This window comes from Schistocerca piceifrons, chromosome 7 (assembly GCF_021461385.2).
Source record: "Schistocerca piceifrons isolate TAMUIC-IGC-003096 chromosome 7, iqSchPice1.1, whole genome shotgun sequence".
In the NCBI taxonomy this organism is placed as follows: domain Eukaryota; kingdom Metazoa; phylum Arthropoda; class Insecta; order Orthoptera; family Acrididae; genus Schistocerca; species Schistocerca piceifrons.
This window is the reverse complement of record NC_060144.1, coordinates 518449225-518472631: the sequence shown is the minus strand read 5'-3', so window position 1 is coordinate 518472631 and position 23407 is coordinate 518449225. Positions and strand designations below refer to the sequence as shown.

The 23407-nt window shown below is 40.0% G+C and overlaps 1 protein-coding gene across 2 annotated transcripts in view; it reads right to left on the bottom strand.

Annotated features, from left to right (window-relative positions):
- The window catches only part of LOC124804660 (protein SPT2 homolog), a 51268-nt gene that overhangs the window by 5748 nt on the left and 22113 nt on the right, over positions 1–23407 (bottom strand). For both annotated transcript variants that reach the window (XM_047264894.1, XM_047264895.1), the window contains exons 4-7: positions 14338–14498; positions 9852–12636; positions 5148–5277; positions 3883–3968 (exon numbers count right to left, since the gene is read on the bottom strand). In XM_047264894.1, coding sequence (XP_047120850.1) covers positions 3883–3968; positions 5148–5277; positions 9852–12636; positions 14338–14498 — 3162 coding nt within the window. The remainder of the gene's footprint in view (positions 1–3882; positions 3969–5147; positions 5278–9851; positions 12637–14337; positions 14499–23407) is intronic.

Here is a 23407-nt window from a genome sequence, read left to right as displayed (position 1 = left end):
GGTCCTCCAAGTTGGAGGTCGGGCAAGCGGCTAACAAACCCTTGCTGTAAAAAAATTCTTGTTCACAAACCTCAGAGTAAAGAAGCCGGATGGATTTATTGACGATGACATGTCACTGTTAAAGGCAAACAAAAACGAAAAAATGATGTGTTTATTGGAACCTGGAATGTACAATCGCTGTACAGGGCAGGGGCCCTGAGGTCACTGCTAGATCAACTCAATAAAACCATGGCAGGTATAATTGCCCTACAGGAAATATGATGACTAGACATGGAGTGCTTGATATGGGAAGCTGGATAATTTTCTACCATGGTTCAGAGAGCTACCATGAATTTGGTACAGGAGGGGTAAGACAAAAATTTAAACACCTAGTGAGTGGATTCACTGGAATAACTTCTAGGATCTCACATATGAGATTGAAGACCCAATTCTCAAACTACTCATATCAATGTACATGCACCCACAGAAGTATCAGATGACCAGGATAAAGACACCTTCTTTGAGAACCTCAAGAAAACGTATGACAGATGCCCTGTGTATGACACTAAAATAATTACTGGAGACCTCACTGCACAGATTTGTAAAGAACATTACCTCCCAGCAAGAGGAAAGCACAGCCTTCATGAATACACAAATAGCAATGGTCACAGAGGCATTCAGTTTGCACTGTCACATAACATGGCTGTAGGTAGCACTATATTCCCACACAAAAGGGTTCATAAAGCAGCATGGTGTAGCCCTGATCAGCATACCTTCAACCAAACTGATCATGTAATTATTGATAGCAGGCATTCCTCAAACTTACTAGATGTACAAACTTACAGAGGAGTTAATGTAGATTCATAGCAAAACTACGAGTTCGAATATCTATTGCAAGAAAAGTCAAGGAACACCTCTAAGTAAGTATGTAGCATCGAAGTTAAAAAATGAAGACATCTTTAAAACGTACTCTAAGAAGGTTGCTGAGAATCTTGCATTAAACACCCCTAGTGTAAGTGATAACCAGGTTCAGGGATGGAACTCTTGCAGGGATGCAGTCATTAAAGCAACAGAAGTAGTGCTAGGGAAAGAAGGAAAACAACTGAGGAATTCCTGGTCTGATGAAGAATGTAAGAGAGTAAGTCGGGAGAAAAATCTGGCATACAGGAAAATGCTTGAGAAATCATACACTCATTTAGCGGTAAGAAATCATTTAGATAAAAGAAAAGAAGAAACTGCATCGGTGAAAGAAAATGGAATGGGAAGGAAAGCAGATTGAAGAACTGGAGACAATTGGAAAGACAATTGTAAAAACAAATGATGATAGAAAATTTTATCAGGAAATTAAAAGTGAAAGAAGAGTATTTAAACAGCGCATCAACTTGTGTAAAAGTAAAAATGGGACACTACTAACCGATGATCAAGAGGTACTGGAGTGTTGGGTACAGTATTTCAGTGACTGTTGGATGCTTCAGATTCCCCTATTGAAGATATCCCAGTCGCTCCAGAAGATGATGCCATAGTACCTCCCCCTTCCCAAGGAGAAGTGAACAAAGCAATCGTCCGACTGAAGAACAATAAAGCGCCAGGGACTGACAATGTATCATCTGAACTATTGGAAGATGGAGGAGTTGAGCTAAATCGTAGGATCTACAAGATTGTGTTCTTCATCTGGGAAAAGTAAGAGCTACCAGAAGAATCGAATGTACGGATAGTGCATCTGGTGCATAAGAAAGGAGATCTATTTGAATGCAGCAACTGCAGAAGCATAACACTTAAATATTACATATAAAGTACTTTCAAATATCCTGTTTAGTAGACTTTCACCTATAGCAGAAGATGATATTGGAATCTATCAATGCGGGTTCAAACCAGGAAAGTCAACTGTAAACCAGGTATTTACTCTCCGACGAATAGTAGAAAAGACCAATGAATTCAATGTTGGTGTGCACAATCTTTTCATTTACTAAAAATCTGCATATGACACAATAAACCAGGCCAAACTTATGAGGCAATGCGGGAATTTCAAGCATCTGGAAAATTGGTGCATTTAATAGAGATCACCCTAAAGTATCCCCAGTGTACCGTGCGGGTGCAGTCAAGGCTATCACCTTAGTTTCCCACTCGAACTGGACTAAGGCATGGAGATCGGATTTCCGGCCTACTTTTCAACCTGGCACTTGAAAAAGTGGTGTGCAAATCAGGTATTCAGACAAGAGAACTATCTACTATGAGTCTGTACAATTGCTGTGATATGCAGATGACTTGGATTTAATTAACAGAACACTTAGAGATCTACAAAGTGCATTTTCAGCTCTAAAACTGAGTGCAGAGGAGATGGGTCTGAGAATTAATGAAGGAGAGACGAAGTATATGTATAATGGCACTAACCAACCCTTACAGCCCACAATAACCGTTGATGGCATGACATTTGAGCGAGTGGAATGTTTCACCTATCTGGACTCAAAAAATAGAAGCAAATGGCACCACCTTTACTGAAATTAAGGCTTGCAGAAGTGCTTCTAACTGATGCTACTTTGGAATGTTGCGACATTTTAAATCCAAGCTTATATCACGAGGGACTAAGTGCCGACTTTACAAAACGCTGATACACCCAGTACTTATGGCTCAGAAACATGGACAATTACGAAGCAGGGTGAAAGCAAACTGAGATCACATGAAAGAAGTACATTGAGGAGGAAATTTAGACCTGTATATGAAAATGGGACCTGGAAAAGGTGAAGAAATGAAGAACTTTGTGACTGCTATAAAGAGGATGACGTGGTAAAGTTCATAAAGGTGTGTAGACTGAGATGGGCTGGACATGTAACGCGAATTGATGAGACAGATCCTGCAAGGAAAGCCTGCTGCAGTGAACATGTAGGAAGAAGAGCAAGAGGACGATCTAGGTTGAGATGGAGTGACGAGGTTGGAGAGGATGCTGCCAGAGTCGGTTGCCGTAACTGGAGGTCCACAGCGAAGTCCAGAGAGCAATGGCAGAAAATTATTCAGGAGGGCAAGTCCCATCCCCTGATGTAGTGCCAATGGAAGAAGAAGAAGAAGAAGAAGAAGAAGAAGAAGAAGATTTATTGCACCAAATAAAATAAAACTTTCAACGGCCATCCATTTCAGATACACAACAAGTACCCAGACACTTTGGATATCCTTTCGGGACTTACTCCTGGTGTTTGTCACGGATGCTGTAATCAGTTGCTATCGCATGCGACGCAATAATGACACTACGATTTATCATAAGAGGTAGGTTAAAGCCACATTTATAGCATTTGTACATTTGGAACAATCTTTCTCCCATGTTGAAAGGCACACAATCTTTGAAATTCTGAAGTTATAAGCGATATAATACAAAGTGTTAAAGGGTATGTACAATTTGTACAAAAATCAGACTGCCATTCTAAGAGTCAAAGGACATGAAAGGGAGGCATTAGTTGAGGAGGGAATGAGGCAGGACTGTAGCCTATCCATATGTTATACAAAAATGAAATACTAAACTGAACTTAAAAAGTTTAAGAACAAGAAGTTTATGTGCAATAATTATTGAAGAAATGAGGCACAGACTAGAAAAAGAAGGCAGAGTAGACACACACACACACACACACACACACACACACACACACACACAAACGCGCGCGCGCGCGCGCGCGCGCGCAAGTGCAACTTGCACACACGTCTGCAGTCTCAGAGAGCTGAAACTACAGCTGAAACAGGTATCATTCAGAGATATATGTCAAGAGGTAAAAAATGATTCCCGCACAATGTAAGAAATACATTCTAAAACAGGGTTAAGAGACTAACTTTTTAATTTAAGTAATTTGTGCTTATCCAGAAAAAAGATTACTACACACTACTTAACTAGATACAGATTACCCAAAAAATGTTACATACCTATTTTTGTGCTGACAAATTCCTCCTTTAATACTTGGGCAAAATCTGCTTCCATACACTCGTCGTCATCATCTATATCAAGATACCTAAAAAAAGGGGAGGAATTATATACAAGCTTTTAAAGGGTGTAGCCAGGTGTGAGTTACAATGCTGCACTACTATGTTAATGTTGCACACACATATAATGAAAACAATGGATGAGAAAACTAAGAATCAGAAGTTTAGGATTGTTGACCACATATTATATAGTAGTATTAATAACAGGCATTAATGTATGTGCTTTATACTTACAGTATGTTCCACAAACAATGTAAAAGTTGTCACCTGTGTTTTGGTTTATAAAGATCACAAACAAAGAGGAAGATGAGGTGGTAGTGTATACAGATTAACAGTGACAGGTTGTTACATAGAATTTCCATATATTGTATTTAAATCATGAAGAAATATCCAAAAAAGTGTTTGCAGTTTTATACCACAAATGAGTAGATTTGCAATTAAATACTGGCACTAAATGGTTCATGCATATGCCACGGAAACACTCTATCACCTAAAAGAAGATTAGGTGCTCAACTGAGGCAAGTGGCATGTTACGTCCCATACAGTGGAAGAGTTGTCAAAGACACGCAATATGTCATTATTCCATCCTGGATTTCACGCTGAGGTAAGTGGAGTATATTTGGAGTAATTTTAATTAACATTATTCATTAATTAATAAAGCACAATAAATCAGGTACAGCTTTTTGGTGAAGGACTAAAATTCTCACACAGGCTTTTGCCCCACAATTTCAAAAAAACAACTCCATGTTATAGGTGATAATTTCCACATCTTAAGAGATTAAACAGAGAGTGTGACAGCGGATGTGTTTCTTAAAAATATGTCTGTATAACTGCAGATCAACTGCCAATATACGACCACATACGAATGTCTGTCATTTGATAGTTGTACAACTTTTGGTCACAGCGCAATCAAAACACTGTCAATGGTTTTTTTAATGATTTTTCTGCCAAGTTACATGGTTGTTGCGCAAGTATTGCCTGTAGTGTAAGCACACCTCCACAGTGGCCAATTACACATACTTGCACAGCTGAATGTTACATTTATACACCTGGCCTCACAACCCTACATGTCACAGGTTGTTTTTCTCACATTTAGAATAAAATATTTAAAACTGTAGGAAAATCCATAGTCAATAAATATCAAAGCATAAAACACTGACTGATCAAAGGCTAAAATTCCACAATTAAGAAAGTATGTTGTACCATACCTCGATTTATCATAACCAAAAATTTCTCTGATGTGTTTTGAGTAATCCTCTCCATCCTCTGGTCCATCATCTATGAATTCGTCCATCTCTGAATCGTATTCATCTTCTTCATCAGAATCTTCTATACGCCCTGCATTTACATTAATGAGGAAATGTAACACAGACAATTTGTGACTAGATTTCAGAACAGATAGCAAGCAGTTTTGAGTAGAAAGAATTGCTGGCAGATATTTATCTTCAGTGGACAAAATTCACAATACTGTTGACAAAAACATTTAAAAGTAGAAAAAAATTATAAATATGGTAATGGGAAGTCAGATGAAATGTAAAAAATTTAAGGAGAAAGGTGACAGCTCACCAAATGTAGTTCTGTATCACTGAAAGGCAAGTACACTGGACTAAAAACTTTGCTAGTTTTTGGATGAATCCTTATCAGAGGTGTAGATTACACATTGTACACACTTCGAAACTTGACCGGAATGAGAGGTTGTGTTGTGTGGAGTGGGCAAGGGGAAAAACAGAGGTATGGTGCGGGAGGGAGGGTTCAGGAAGAATGGCTAACAGCTAGGAGGGAGTGGTAGCACATACAAAGAATAGGAATGTGGCACTTGTTAGCTCGTTCTGGCACAGACAGAGGAGTGTGTGTCTTAATGATCAGACGATGACATGGAGGAATGGATTCGGAGAGGTAGGTAGAAGAGAGGGAAATACTGAGAGGAAGCATAAAGACCGCACATGTCATGATGCAGCCATTAAAATCAAGCTTATTGTGTTCCGCAGCATGTTCTGCCAATGGCTGGAAAACTCTGCTCTCAGGCACAGTTTGACGGTGGCCATGGCAACACAGAATACTTAGCACAAATTTCAGTAGAGCTGGTATATGGTACGGCAGCTTTCACAGGTGATCCTGTGGTGGGACTTCAGTAGGATACACTGGGTTGATGTAGTGGACAGGTCTTGCAACGGGGTCTTAAACTGGGTATGACACATACAGTAATGAGCTGGGAATAGGTGCGACGTAAGCATGGGCTACAATATTTGCTAAATCAGATAGGCAGTGTAACTCCAATTTGTGTGCAATATGCTGGTCATTTCCAGGCACAATGGTAAATAATTGAAACCCTGGTGAGTATGTGCAATCAGTTGTTCCAGTCCAGGATGAACCGTATCCTACCCCAGGGATTCGAACCCCCCCCCCCCTCCCCTCCCCACCAAAACGCGCGCGAACGCGCGCACACACACACACACACACACACACACACACACACACACACACACAACTGTCCAAAGTTAACAAAGATGTTAACTTGTTCTTATGCCTTTTGAAGACTCAGTGCCTTCACTGTTCATTGTGTTGTTATTTTTACTCCTATATACCCTGGAGGTATGTCCCATCTTTGGAAAGGCAGTTTGTTTTTTGCCATGTGTGTTTCATTTCTTCTACTTATGAAGCTTTTTCAGTGACCCGTAATATATGTTTGTTTTTATGTATATAATAAATGCCATTATGTAGTAGTTACAAGTACATTGCTATGTTATGTTTTCTCATGTTATTCTCTTGTTTTCCAGGTTAGAAACTACTTTTGCAGCACAAGTTTCATGAGGTTAAATTATCGTTTTATGCTTCTTACAATTTCGATTGTTGCTAGTACATGTGCGTCATTCCAGAGTTGCATTTACTCGGTCTTCATACTCCAGTTGCCCAATTATCAGCATTTTTTCACCCACATTTATTACAACACTTCACTTGCACTTCTTGCTGTGTGTTGAAGAACTGTATTCAACCGTCACCGAGTTTTTACTTTTGTCTTTTGCCTGTGTTGTGCATGTGTGGTCTGATATTTGTTTGTTTTTGACCACAGGCATTTAGTGACTTGATCATTAATTACTTTCTTTTTCACTGATGGTGTTCTTTGTATATGAAATTTTTCCTGTAATGTCAGGAGTTTTTGTCGTGATTGTTCACTCTAATAATTAGGTCCTGTTCAATTTTGGCTGATTCGTGCTCATGTTTTATTAGATATTCAGCAAAGGTAGAATCACTCTTTTCATACTTACAGCATTTTACATGTTCTGCATGCCTAGCTTTAAAATTCCTGCTTGACATTCCCAGATGCAATGATTCACATTCTTGACATTCTACCTGGTTTAGAAAAGTGCAAGTGAAGTGCTGCAATAAATGTGGGTGAAACAATGCCGAAAATTGGCCACCTGGAGTGTGAAGACCGAGTAAAGTATCTCTAGGATGACACACACGACTAGCAACATTGGAAGTATTATTTAATATTTCTAATGTTGCTAGTCATGTATTGAGTAACACCAAACGATAATTTAACCTCACGAAACTTGTGCTTCAAAGGTAGTTTCCAAGCTGAAAAAGAAGAGAATAACACATGAAAAATACTTGTAACTACAGAATAATACATTTACTACAAATATACAAAAACAAACATATATTACACGCCACTGAAAGTGCTTCATAAATAAAAGTGAAACATGTATGGCAAAAAACAAACTGCCTTTCATATAGTACAGAGACAGAATGTATCTCCATGAATTCTGAGGCAACTAAAAAATGAAGAAAAATTGAGAAAACGAGTTGTCTTGTTGAGGATGATCCACCTATCAAGAGGATGTACTGAGACAAGAATGAAAGGTGAGATGTCAAAGGGAGTACAAGGTCTAGGACAGAACACAGATAAGCATTGCTCAACTTCATTCTAGAGATCATTTTAGAACAAAGTGAGAAGTGAAGACGCATCAGATGAAGAGAAATGAGAGAATGAAAAATGCAATTAAGAGCTACGAGGAAAGTGGAAAAGGACATGGGGAAAACCAAAAAGAGAGAGAGAGAGAGAGAGAGAGAGAGAGAGAGAGAGAAAGATGGAGACAATAAAGTAGAAACAAGTCCAAGACTTCAAGAGGAATGTAGTAGTCCAATTTTGAAGTTTGCAGATGCTGATGGATGTGAGTACTACAGAAACATCTGTTTAATAAGTCATGCTTACCAAATACTAACATATATTACTTACAGAAGGATGGAAATATTGGTTGACACTGACCACAGGGAAGATCATTTTGGGTTCCACAGAAATGTAGCAACATGTGAGGCAACACTGCCCCTATGAGTTATCTTACAAGATAAGTTAAAAGAAAGGGAAACAAATATGTATAGCACAAGAGTCAAGGGACATGAAAGGGAAGCAGTGATTGAGGAGTGAGACAGGGTCGTGACGTATCTCAAATGTTATTTAATCTGCACATCGAGCAAGCAATAAAGGAAACCGAGGAGAAGACAAATGGTTGACTTCGGTTTATTGGGAGTATTTTCTGGAAAGTGTGGTTTATGCATAAAGGATACCACATATAGTACCCTGGTGCGACCTATTCTCGAGTACAGCTCGAATGTTTGGGACCTGCACCGGGTCAGATCGAAAGAAGACATCGAAACAATTCAGAGACGCGCTGCTAGATTTGTTACCAGGAGGTTCGATTGGCAGTCGAGTGTTACAGATACGCTTTGGGAGCTCAAATGGGAATACCTGGAGGGAAGAAGACATTCATTTTGAAGAATGCTCCTGAGAAAGTTTAGAGAACCAACATCTGACGACGTCTGTAGAACAATCCTATTGCTGCCAACATACATTTCGCATAAAGACCATAAAGATAAGATACACGAAATTAGGGCTCATATGGAGGCATATAGATAGTCTTTTTCCCTCACTCTATCTGTGAGTGGAACAGGAAAGGAAATGACTAGTTGTGGTACAGGGTACCCTCTGCCATGCACTGAATGGTAGCTTGTGGGTTATCTATTTAGATGTAGATTATATCTAGAAATTTGAAAAGAAAAGTATAAAGTACAGGAAAAGAAATTAAAACTTCTGAGGTTTGCCAATGACATTATAGTTCTATCAGAGAGAGCACAGCAGTTGGAAGAGCAGGTGAAAGGAATGGACAGTGTCTTGAAAGGAGGACATAAGATGAACACCAACAAGAGCAAAATAAGGGTGATTGGATGTAATTGAATTAGGCCATGCAACACTGTAGGAATTAGATTTGAAAATGAGGCGCTACAAGTAGTAGGTGAATTACAATATTTGGGCAGCAGTGGCTGAAGTAGAGGGGATATAAAATACTATAGCATGAAACGCACATTCTGTTAACACCTGATATAAATTTAAGGGTTAGGAAGCCTGTTCTGAAGGTATAAGTACAGAGTATAGACTTGTATGGAAGTGAAATGTGGAAAATAAAACAGTTCAGGTAAGAAGAGAATAGAAGCCCTTTAAATATGATGCTACAGAAAAATGCTGAAGATTAGATGGTTAGATCAAGTAACTAGTGAGGTGGTGCTGAATCCAATCAGGGAAAAAAAGAAATTTATTAATCAACTTGACTAAAACAAGGGCTCGATGTTAAGTTGTCACGGTTATTTGGAAATGAAGAGCCTTGTGCAGGACAGTCTAGCATGGAGAGCTGCATCAAACCAGTATTCAAACTAAAGACAATGACAAAGATGATGACAATTCAAAAATGAAGAGTGTATTGTTACCAAAGGTGGTGAGGAAATTTCCAGGTATTCCTACTTTTAAATGTCTTTTGGCAATACTTTGAATTTTACTCCTCGAAAATAAGTACTGACTACTCATCCAGTCTCTTTGTAATTAGACACTTTTCTCAAGTTTAAACACGCATACTCACGCTTTACTGGAGCTGGTTTGGGCTTCTTCCTAACATCCGGTGGTGGAAACTGTTTTGGCCTCCGAACATCAGGAGGTGGAAACTGTTTCGGTCCTCTGACGTCAGACGGGGGAAACTGTTTCGGTCCTCGAACGTCAGGTGGGGGAAACTGCTTTGGCCTGCTTTCGTTGGGTGGCAACTTCTTAGCCTTATCAGTGGACACTGCTTGCCCCGGTCTGGCCTTGCCACCCTGACTGGGTCCTCCACTTTGCCTGTTCCCAGGCTGATTCTCCCTGGCAACCGCATCCAGTTTCCTCTGACGGAATGCGTCCAGCTGCTCTTTCGAAACTGGCCGAGTGACACCGCCGCTGCCCTTAGCCTGCACTTTGCTCGTGTTGCCCCCTGGACCGACACCGGATTTCTGAGACGAAAGTGGCTTGTTGACCGTCTTCTGCTCACCATTTCTTCTTTCAGAGTCATTCGAGGCACTCTGCTGACTTTTCACAACTTTAGGAACACCAGATTTAATAACGGGGAGATCGGAATCACCAAACAGGTCATCGAGATCATTTTTACGGAAACTGTCTGCTTTCTTCAGTTTATTGGTATCTGCTGCAGGAGACTTCTTTGCCTGTAATCTAGAATCATTAGTTTCCTGCTGCTTTTTGCCAAATGAGGACGTACTGGCATTTCTCGCTATAGAACCACTGCCATTCCGCCTCTCGTCCACTGTACCACTCTTAGCACTCACGTTGTGCTGTGAAAAACTAGATTTAGAACGCTCTGTAGATTTTTCTGCTGGCCCTCGGACATCTGAATCATGATCTGACAATTTTAAAGGCTTCTGCTGAGAAACTACTGAATTATCATATCTTCGTGACACGTCTCTCTTAAAATTCTGTTGCTCTTTCTCCTGTCTGTAGGTATCTGCTTGCCTCGCCACCTTAGCTTGTAATGCACGCTTATCACTGGCAGTATTTTGCACCGAGTGGTTCAGTCTGTTACCAGATTTCGATTCCAACCTGTCGGTTGAACCGTCATTCGTTCTGTAACCTCCATTCAGCCGTTCCTCTCTCCTTTCACCTTCAGATAATTTTGCCGTCCTCTGCTTTTCGTCCCTCCTGTCTGTGTCAGACAATTTTGGTTTCTTGGGCTTTTCATCCCTAGGCTCACCTTCAGATAACTTGCGTATCCTCGGTCTGTCGTCTCGCCTATCATTTTCAGATAGTTTAGGTATCTTTGGTCTATCGTCTCTCCTTTCACTTTCAGTTACTCTAGGTATCCTAGGTCTTTCATCTCTCTTATCGTTTTCACCTAATTTAGGCATCCTTGGCTTTTCATCTCTCCTCTCGCTTTCAGACAATTTTGGTATCCTCGGCCTATCATTTCTCCTCTCACTTTCAGACAATTTTGGTATCCTCAGCTTTTCTTCCCTATCATTTTCATATTTTGGTACCCTCAACCTTTCTTCTCTATCATTTTCATATTTTGGTACCCTCAACCTTTCTTCTCTATCATTTTCATAATATTTTGATGCCCTAGGCCTTTCTTCCTGATCACTTTCATAATATTTCGATGCTCGAGGCCTTTCTTCCCGATCACTTTCATGTTTTGATACCCTAGGCCTTTCTTCCCGATCACTATCATAATATTTTGGTATCTTCGGCTTCTCTTCCCTATCATCTACATGATATTTTGGTATCCTTGGCTTTTCTTCCCTATCATCTCCGTGATATTTTGGCATCCTCGGCTTTTCTTCCCTGTCATCTCCACGATATTTCGGTATCCTTGGCTTTTCTTCACTATCATCTCCGTGATATTTTTGTATCCTTGGCTTTTCTTCCCTATCATCTCCGTGATATTTTGGTATCCTTGGCTTTTCTTCCCTATCATCTCCGTGATATTTTGGTATCCTTGGTTTTTCTTCCCGATCATTATCGTAATATTTTGGTATCCTCTGTTTTTCGTCCCGATCATTATCGTAATATTTTGGTAGCCTCTGTTTTTCGTCCCGATCATTCTCAAATCTTGGTACCTTCAGTCTTTCTTCTCGCTCATTTTCAGAAAATTTAGAAGCTCTCTGCCTTTCTTCCCTCTCACTTTGAGAAAATTTTGGTATCCTCTGCCTTTCTTCCCTTTCATTCTCCGGAAACTTTTGTATTCTGGGTTTTTCTTCCCTCCTTTCATTGTCAGAATATTTTGGCACTCTGGGTCTGTCATCCCTCCTATCCGTGTCTCTCGCCCCCCTGCCCGATGATGAGTCGGAGCCCGAGTCCTCCCTGCCATTTCTGCCCTGTGCCGCCCTGCCCCCCTCCCCAGCGGACCCCACACCCTTAGAACCACCTTTCGCACCTCGCATCCTCTCATCAAGTGCCCTCTGGCGTGCTGCATCCCTCTCCTGCCTCCTGCGGCGGGCCTCCAGCTCTTTCTCATACTCCATCTTCTGCTTCTTTGTCATCGGACGGCCCATTTCTTCCTCATCCTGAGATTTGCTCTTTGGTTCTGGCTTTGTCACAGGTTCAAATTGCTTCTGCTCTGCCAGCTTCAGCAACTGATTGAAATCCATTGGCGGTGGCATGGGTTTTCGTGGTTTGGGCGGTTTATTTTCCGGTCTCCTCTGTGGTTCTTCCCTCCTCTGCGGATCTTCTCTCTCGTCGGAGCCCAGATCGCGTTTATCACTCGAGGAATAATTTATTGTCTGGTCTCCATCATCATCCTTGTCTCCTTTGTCCTTAGATTTTCGCTTTCGCTTGTGTGGCATCATTTCTTCTTCTTCGGCTTTCAGCAATGCATTTCTTACTCTGTCCTGTAACCGAGAAGAAAGAAATTGTAACAAATAGAAGTCAAAAGTTCATTTAATTTATTTAACCCAAACAGGTATTGGGGAAGGTAGCGTTAACATGGGCATTACGGCTGTTAGTGTAAAGGGAGGTGGCATCAATAGTGACGAGCAGGACACCTCAGGTAAAGGGACAGGAACTGTGGAGAGTCAGCAGAGGAAATAGTTGAACATAGTCCATAGTAAACTGTTACCTTGTTGTACATAGAGCAAAAGCTCAGAATATGATCTTACAAGGTGACACTGTAGTGTGGATTCTTTCATACGAAGACAGAATATGGCTACATTTTACTTGTAATTACGAGTGATATGAAAATTAAATGAAATACAAAAGTTACAAATGCACTAGACAATGGCACTTAGTTGAATTAGCTAATCACATGATTAAATAAACATCACATTAGAGCCTCTACAGACCATGTTTATGTTTATTACTTGTTGATAAACGTGAAATTGGGCAAGGTGAGCAGGAAGGATGTTATACGTTTGGAAACGAGTGGACACTGATTGAGGAAATGTTCATCTGTGGAAAGCACATATACATAATGATGATGGTATAGATGGAGGTAGCATGAGCAGTGACAAACAAGGTGTGCGTTGGTAGCAGGATCGGTATAGATTTCAGACGATCTAGGAAATGGTTGGCGCCTTTAATAGAGGAGGGAAGTCTTTGTACTACAGGTTGCAGGTGTTGATCAACTAAGCTAGATATATGTTTGATGGGTGCTTTGAAGCCATTAACTATGGGACAGCAATGGTGATTGGGTTTATGGTTCTTAGGAAGATGGTAGAAGGTGGGGGTGCACAGTTTGAGTGGGTAAGAAGTTCTATGGACCAATGTGTTAGTCTCATGAGGGGCCTTAGGTTTTAAGAAGGGATTGTAGGCCAGTACGTATCACAGAGATGGGATATTGATGGTAGACACTGTACATAGAGGTGTCAGACAGCTGGCATAGACCCTCGTTTACATAGTCTTGACAGTCAAGTACCACAGTGGTAGATACATTGACTATTGGGAGGATAATGTCATCAGTTTTTAGGGAACTGGTGTACTGCAGAGGACAGGTTAGGGTCATGTTGTAGGAAATGGTTGTGAAGCAATGCTGGGTGTTATGGAGGCTAGTATGGGATGATTTTCAGGCAGGAGTGGTGGATCAAGTTAGGATCATGGCTGGACCTATTCAAGGAAGAGTTCAATGTAAAATTTGTTGTTAGAATGGTTTTGGGATTGGGTTGCAAGGTGATGTTTCCAGTTAACTTTACATGTGACAGAGTAGGTCCTCCAACAAGGCAGCATCATTAAATGCAGGTTTAGGGCTGAAAGTGAGACCCTTGGATAACACAGTTAATTCAGGAGGATAGAGTGCCCTAGATGAGAGGTTGAGAATAATGTACTGTTGAGACAGGTTCTTGTGATAATGAGTTATCATTGCTCTGGGAGGTAGTGCTGAAGGCTGGGAATGTTAAGAAGGTTGGCTAAGCATGGTTTGTAGGAGAGGCATGATGGCTGTTTAGGGAGCTGGTGAGGGGCAGGAAGGGAAACAGCACTGCCAAGTTAGTTTATGAGAAAACAAACAATTCAGATCACCAGCTGAGCTTACTGTCAATACTTGATAATGAAACTGTGACACATTTTATGCTGGACACTGCAGTATTTCACAAAGTTACCTTTGTGCTGTTTAAATCCTTTATGACACCTTTTGGTGCTCTTTGTGGAAAAGCTGGTTCTTCAGGTGGTGCCGATTGATACTTGTCCATTAGCTTGGCGTAGAATGCACTGGCTTCCTGAGATACATAACCATAATCATCTTCATCTGGCTGCGCTGGTCCTACAAAACAAACAGTAACAATTTTATAATTTAAGCTTCTTATAAAATGACACACATAACACATAATTCTGCTGATGTAGCAAGAACATAAAATATAGAATGAACTGTTAAAGTTGTTGGGCTTTATTTATCTTCCAGAAGGACAATTTCAGTACCACCCACAGACACATTCTAGACCTGTTCGTTCCTCCCTCAAGCATAAAATGTGAGAGGTTCACAAATGGAAGAGCAGGAGGGGCAGGTCAGTCAGTCCCCAACTGAAAGGAGCCCACGCTGTGAAGGTTGACAGATCTTTGCCTTCCTTTGTCTAAACAATAAATGGGCCCCTGTCACATGGGGGTCCAACTGACCTGCCCCTATTGTTCACTGTTCTCAAAGAATGAGGAAGGAACAATTCTGAAAGCTAAGTTGCAGTTTTTTATACAATTTAACCCTGCCTTTATGTTCTCAGAATTAATGTTTTCCCGCTGTTAACATTTTTAATCACTCCGGTAAAATTTCTTATGTTCACAATGTTAATTTGCACCCATTTTTGTGTTAACATATTTTCCTGCAATTTACCCTTTATGAAATAATGTTTGTGGAGAACAAAATGGCATAAAACAACACTGGCACTGCATTGGCCTTCAAGTACTGTTTACAAACGTTACATGGTTAACTTTCTTAACACCAGAGTGCTCCATTCAGCAAATCTGAATCCGTAAAAGTCGAAACAATTCATGATTTGCCTCCTGTCACTGCCAATCTCTACTTACAAGGGGAGGCCGCCAATTGTGAAATTCAGATTCGATTCACACTGCGCATAATAAAAGCTCATGGCCAGAGGTGTAATGTGGCAAAGCACCAAGATGCACTTCTCAGCCGTTGTCGAGACAATTGACAGTTAAAAGTAACCATTGCGGTGAAATACTCTCTACGATTGATAGTTTTCTACAGCGTCGTGGCGCAGCGGTAAGCGCTGGGGTTCGTAATCTGAAGGTCGCCGGATCGAATCTCGCGCCATGCAACTTTTTTTATTATTAGTTTTTATATATATATATATATATATATATATATATAAAAACTATTAATGAATTGCTTATGCATCTTGGTGAAGGCGGATCGCTCTCCAATTGTACAGCTTCCATTTTTCCGTTTGTTTAACAGGGTGTACCAAAGCTTTCACGTCCGCACTGATTTTATATATATATATATAAGATGAGAATGAATATAATAGAGGGAAACATTCCACGTGGGAAAAATATATCTAAAAAGAAAGATGATGAAACTTACCAAACAAAAGCGCTGGCAGGTCGATAGACACACAAACAAACACCAACATACACACAAAATTCTAGCTTTCGCAACCAATGGTTGCCTCGTCAGGAAAGAGGGAAGGAGAAGGAAAGACAAAAGGATATATCCTTTTGTCTTTCCTTCTCCTTCCCTCTTTCCTGACGAGGCAACCATTGGTTGCGAAAGCTAGAATTTTGTGTGTATGTTGGTGTTTGTTTGTGTGTCTATCGACCTGCCAGCGCTTTTGTTTGGTAAGTTTCATCATCTTTCTTTTTATATATATATATATGGTGTCTGTATATGTGTGGATGGATATGTGTGTGTGTGCGAGTGTATACCCGTCCTTTTTTCCCCCTAAGGTAAGTCTTTCCGCTCCCGGGATTGGAATGACTCCTTACCCTCTCCCTTAAAACCCACATCCTTTCGTCTTTCCCTCTCCTTCCCTCTTTCCTGATGAGGCAACAGTTTGTTGCGAAAGCTTGAATTTTGTGTGTATGTTTGTGTTTGTTTGTGTGTCTGTCGACCTGCCAGCACTTTCATTTGGTAAGTCACATCATCTTTGTTTTTAGATATATATTTCCTACGTGGAATGTTTCCCTCTATTATAACCATATATATATATTTTCCCGGTACTCAGTTGCAACAATTATGCATATAATAAATTGAAGAAATGTATGATGAAATAAAAGAAATTATTCAGATTGTGAAGGGAGACGAAAATTTAATAGTCATGGGTGACTGGAATTCGAGTGTAGGAAAAGGGAGAGAAGGAAACATAGTAGGTGAATATGGATTGGGGGACAGAAATGAAAGAGGAAGCCGCCTGGTCGAATTTTGCACAGAGCACAACATAATCATAACTAACACTTGGTTTAAGAATCATGAAAGAAGGTTGTATACATGGAAGAACCCTGGAGATACTAAAAGGTTTCAGATAGATTATATAATGGTAAGACAGAGATTTAGGAACCAGGTTTTAAATTGTAAGACATTTCCAGGGGCAGATGTGGACTCTGACCACAATCTATTGGTTATGACCTGTAGATTAAAACTGAAGAAACTGCAAAAAGGTGGGAATTTAAGGAGATGGGACCTGGATAAACTAAAAGAACCAGAGGTTGTACAGAGATTCAGGGAGAGCATAAGGGAACAATTGACAGGAATGGGGGAAATAAATACAGTAGAAGAAGAATGGGTAGCTTTGAGGGATGAAGTAGTGAAGGCAGCAGAGGATCAAGTAGGTAAAAAGACGAGGGCTAGTAGAAATCCTTGGGTAACAGAAGAAATATTGAATTTATTTGATGAAAGGAGAAAATATAAAAATGCAGTAAGTGAAACAGGCAAAAAGGAATACAAACGTCTCAAAAATGAGATCGACAGGAAGTGCAAAATGGCTAAGCAGGGATGGTTAGAGGACAAATGTAAGGATGTAGAGGCCTATCTCACTAGGGGTAAGATAGATACCGCCTACCGCCTACAGGAAAATTAAAGAGACCTTTGGAGATAAGAGAACCACTTGCATGAATATCAAGAGCTCAGATGGAAACCCAGTTCTAAGCAAAGAAGGGAAAGCAGAAAGGTGGAAGGAGTATATAGAGGGTCTATACAAGGGCGATGTACTTGAGGACAATATTATGGAAATGGAAGAGGATGTAGATGAAGATGAAATGGGAGACATGATACTGCGTGAAGAGTTTGACAGAGCACTGAAAGACCTGAGTCGAAACAAGGCCCCCGGAGTAGACAATATTCCATTGGAACTACTGACGGCCGTGGGAGAGCCAGTCCTGACAAGACTCTACCATCTGGTGAGCAAGATGTATGAAACAGGCGAAATACCCTCAGACTTCAAGAAGAATATAATAATTCCAATCCCAAAGAAAGCAGGTGTTGACAGATGTGAAAATTACCGAACTATCAGCTTAATAAGTCACAGCTGCAAAATACTAACACGAATTCTTTACAGACGAATGGAAAAACTAGTAGAAGCCAACCTCGGGGAAGATCAGTTTGGATTCCGTAGAAACACTGGAACACGTGAGGCAATACTGACCTTACGACTTATTTTAGAAGAAAGATTAAGGAAAGGCAAACCTACGTTTCTAGCATTTGTAGACTTAGAGAAAGCTTTTGACAATGTTGACTGGAATACTCTCTTTCAAATTCTAAAGGTGGCAGGGGTAAAATACAGGGAGCGAAAGGCTATTTACAATTTGTACAGAAACCAGATGGCAGTTATAAGAGTCGAGGGACATGAAAGGGAAGCAGTGGTTGGGAAGGGAGTAAGACAGGGTTGTAGCCTCTCCCCGATGTTGTTCAATCTGTATATTGAGCAAGCAGTAAAGGAAACAAAAGAAAAATTCGGAGTAAGTATTAAAATTCATGGAGAAGAAATAAAAACTTTGAGATTCGCTGATGACATTGTAATTCTGTCAGAGACAGCAAAGGACTTGGAAGAGCAGTTGAATGGAATGGACAGTGTCTTGAAAGGAGGATATAAGATGAACATCAACAAAAGCAAAACAAGGATAATGGAATGTAGTCTAATTAAGTCGGGTGATGCTGAGGGAATTAGATTAGGAAATGAGGCACTTAAAGTAGTAAAGGAGTTTTGCTATTTGGGGAGCAAAATAACTGATGATGGTCGAAGTAGAGAGGATATGAAATGTAGGCTGGCAATGGCAAGGAAAGCGTTTCTGAAGAAGAGAGATTTGTTAACATCCAGTATTGATTTAAGCGTCAGGAAGTCATTTCTGAAAGTATTCGTATGGAGTGTAGCCATGTATGGAAGTGAAACATGGACGATAAATAGTTTGGACAAGAAGAGAGTAGAAGCTTTCGAAATGTGGTGCTACAGAAGAATGCTGAAGATTAGATGGGTAGATCACATAACTAATGAGGAAGTATTGAATAGGATTGGGGAGAAGAGAAGTTTGTGGCACAACTTGACCAGAAGAAGGGATCGGTTGGTAGGACATGTTCTGAGGCATCAAGGGATCACCAATTTAGTATTGGAGGGCAGCGTGGAGGGTAAAAATCGTAGAGGGAGACCAAGAGATGAATACACTAAGCAGATTCAGAAGGATGTAGGTTGCAGTAGGTACTGGGAGATGAAAAAGCTTGCACAGGATAGAGTAGCATGGAGAGCTGCATCAAACCAGTCTCAGGACTGAAGACCACAACAACAACAACAAGTTGTTGAAAGTCGTTTGTCGTGGAAAAACTGGCGACTTCGAACATCATTATGTTTTCCGCAAACAAAGATGTATTTCACAAATGTTATTAATTGCCTTCATAATGTTAACCACGTATAGTTAACGGAAGACGTAGAAACGATATTCCGAAACGAATATGTATAGCGTAAGTCAAACGTTCGAATTAGAATAGAGACCCCACGAACACAAATTTGCTGTGTCAGGTATGAAATGTAAACTCCGTTACTCGCTCGTTACACTTGAAGGACAGATGTTGAATGGGCCGAAACGAGCCGCCGCATAACAGCGTAGTTGCCTGCTAACTTCGAAAGAAGGTAGATGCGGTCCCTAACGCAACTTATAACATCGTCGAAAATCAGTGCGGACGGGAGAGCTTTGGTACACCCTGTTACACAAACGGAAAAATGGAGGCGGTACAATTGGAGAGCGATCCGCCTTCACCAACGTGCATAAGCAATTCATTAATGTTTGAATTACAAAAAACTAATAATGAAAAAAAATTGCATGGCGCGAGATTCGATCCGGCGACCTTCGGATTACGAACCCGAGCGCTTACCGCTGCGCCACGACGCTGTACAAAATTAGTAATCGTAGAGAGTATTTCATCACAACGGTTTCTTTTAACTGTCGATTTTCTCGACAACGGCTGAGAAGTGCATCTTGGTGTTTTGCCACATTACACCTCTGGCCATGAGCTTTTATTATGCGCAGTATGAATCGAATCTGAATTTCACAATTGGCGGCCTCCCCTTGTTAGTCCAGAGGCTGGTGGGAGTAACTGTTTTGATAGAAGTCGTAAGAAGGTGTGACTACAGAGAAACAATCACTTGTCTCTTTTCACTACCAACTTGTTCTTTCAGTGTTGTGTGCTACAGAATAACTAGTATCCTCTCATTATTATAGCCACATTCTTTCAGCATTAACTTCGCCCTGTGATTATGATCATAAGCAGAGAACATCCACTTCCCAGTATTTGTAATTTGATAATATACGGTAGATTCCTGTATGGTTCGTATATGCACTCAACACAATGTTGTTTGCTAACTAGGGTTGACAATGTTGGTAGCACTGACAAAACTGTTCCTACAACCAAGGTGAGCCGAGTTGAATTGACACAGCTACTCTTGACAACTGCTGTGGCAAGAGTTTATTGTGTGTATCATGTAGCGTGTTCATAGCCATGTGTTAAGTGACCGAAATTTGTTCTTTCAAGTTTCTGACTGTTTTCTGTTGCAGTTTTAAGATGGAAAATACCTGTGTTATGAAGAGACAGGAAAACTCTTTTCTACGGGAGAAGAAAAAAATTCTCAAAAGTGTTGAAGCTCATCATGAAACATGTGTTGCATTAGCACGGAGTATAGGAATACCTGAGTCCATGTTGACTACCATTGTGAAAAAATGAGCAGAATTAGTTTCAGGCAGCATATGCTTCAAACATTCCAGTGAACGGTATGATGTTGCATGAAAAGATGCTGAAAGTCACCAATATGCTTGGGACCGAGGACATTACCGCAACTAATGGCTGGATTGATAGGTTTAAGAAGTGGTAAATTGTTGTACATAAAACTGTAAGTCGGAAAGGAAACACTGTAAATATAAAAGCTGTTAGTAAATTGCAGTGTGGCAGGTTACAGGAACATATGAAGCAATATAAACTGAAGGACATTTTCAACATTGATGAAATAGGTCTCTCTTTCAGCATCTTGCCAAACAAAACACCTGCCTTCAACAGGCAAAATTTCCCATGGAGGCAAACACAGTAAAGTTTGCCTGACAGTAATGGTAGGCACAAATGCAGATGGTTCCGAAAAAGTTAAACCATTTGTGAATGGCAAAATGAAAAACAATACAGTGTTTTGAAAATATAAAATCACTGCCAACAATAAAGCATGGATGACACCAAAATTATTTGAAAAGCAATTATGTTGCCTTGAAAGAATGGAAACCCACAAAAGGAAAATTCTCTTTTTAGTAGATTGATGCCTTGCACATCCAAAATATATAAGTTTACCTAATGTGCAATTAGAGCTTCTGCTATCAAACTGCACAAGCAAATTATGGCCCTTGGCTTTGGGTAGTAGACATGCCTTCAAAACATATAACAGGAAAGCAATTGTGAAAATGGCTTTAACGTCAATGGGGGCTAAGAAAAACCCAACCTCCTTTAAAGTGCCGATTTTATATGCTTTGCACTTTATTGCCAAAGCATGGACAGAGGTTAAGGCAGCCACCATCGCCAACTGCTTCTGAAAAGCAGGATTCATTGAAGCTGATGAAGAAAATAGATCTGATACACCAGACCTGAGTATTAATGACACTAAAAAACTACTTGCTTCATCACAGAAAAAGATGCAGCTGAAGAATCTGGTTTAAGATTTCGTACACACTTACTATGATGCTGTCACAGTGGAAAGTGTAGCTGTTGATGACTTGACTGACTTTCATACAGAAGAAAATGCTGACAGTGCACAAAGTAAAATGTCAGTGATGATGATGACAGGGAGGTTCCCTCAACTGCAGTTGTAAATGCAGCAGTGCAAACAATAAAAAAATTATATTTCTGCTGCAGATCTTGATAACAAAGCTTTCAACTGTTTATGAACTGGAAAACAACAAAGACAAAAATTCACCAAAAAAGTTAAAAACAACCCACTTTTTTTTTTTTTTTTTTTTTTGCTAAAAAGTAGTGACTACTGTACCCATTTGTTCAAACAGCATGTTAGTAAGACCATCCAAATTAAAGGTTGGTATACTACGTAAAAATGGCTTATTAATGTTTTATAAAATGTGTGCTTCAAAGGCTACAGTGTAGTAAGTTACCCTCCCCTGTAATCTTGGCTGTGGATACAGAACAATCTGTATCATAGCCCTGATGGCTAGGCTGATCTGAAGGTGACAGTCTGATTGCAAGTTGACGAAGCAGTTAGTGTGAAATAAAGGCTGCATTGACAGATGGCTCTGCAGTGTAATGCTAAATTTAATGCACTTTACAATATTTCAAGCACTTTTCTTTACAAAATGTAAAACAGCTAGATAAGTTGCGTGTACTGTGTACATCTGCTGGCATCAGTTTTGCAGGACAGTTATTTGATGTGGTTTAGAGAGATCTTTAATGCAGGTGTACACTTGAACTGAACTTTTTGTAGACTGCAAGTATAAATACTAAAACTGCCAAATATGCCACCTTTGCTTGGAAGGCACGTAAATCAACACGGCGGCTGATTGGTTTGCATTTTTTTAGCGCTTTGTTGGGCCAAAGTGTCAGTAAATGTCATGTCAACTGCTAAACATAGCACAAAATTCAGATAACTGTCATTAGATAATAAACAAGTTTCTGATGAGTATTTTGATGCATATCATGAACATATACAAAACTACGAAAATGCAAGGGGGCCCTAGATGTAACTTGTACAGCTTCAAAAGTTATTTCCCACATTTTACATTTTCCTGCATTTTACACCATTTTTTCAAGTCCCTTGAAAAGTGCAAAAGCAAGATTTTACTGTACTTTTAAGTGTGTCAGCATGCAGTAGTTGGAAATTCACCTCTGCACAGCAAGTAGTTTCCAGTCTTCTGCCTTAAAGTAATTTTAATGTTTTCGAATTCAACTTTCTTTTTGGTACAAAATAAACTGCTAGCTTTAAACAACAAACTCAAATGTGATTTTCCAGTACATTAGTTTACTACTAGACGTAATTTTTGCCTATAGGTACCAGTAACAAAAACCAAGGTGATGGGCTGGTAACAAACATCTGAGGGCTGATACACATACAAACAGAAACAAAATGTTAGAGTAAGTATGCAGTTTCAATCACTAAGGGTATAAAATATCTTACTTTGGTTTGCAATAAATTGAGTAAATTCTAAAGAATGTGTTATACAATTATCAGGACATTAATAGGGAAAACCATGAAATCAACACAAAGTTTTTTCAGTGATGGAAGTCATGTTAACATACAGCAGTGAGAACTTAACAATGAACAAGTCAGACATAAGGAAATCAGGAGCTTTTGAGACTCGATTTTTAAAGATCTGTACCAGACCTGTGAAAACTCAAGTAATAAGACAGATAAGTAACTGGAGATATTTAGTACAAATGAAACTGGACAATAAACCAGGGGAAGAAAATACTGACTAACGTAATTCCAAATATTTTACTACAGTATATGCCCATCATAGATCCAAGCCAGCCCACGTTATGCTGACAATGGTGCTTCAAATCTCTAAGCAGCTGCCACTAGGGCTAACCGGTAATGAATACTCACATCTGATAAGCAAAACTAGTGATAAGTCAAATAATACCAACATGTGGCAGTTTATCTGTACATTATAACGAAACAAATGGTAGAATATGTAATCCGAACAAGTTCCACATGTAATGACTATAGCTCAGAATGAGATTACCACAATCTATCCAGA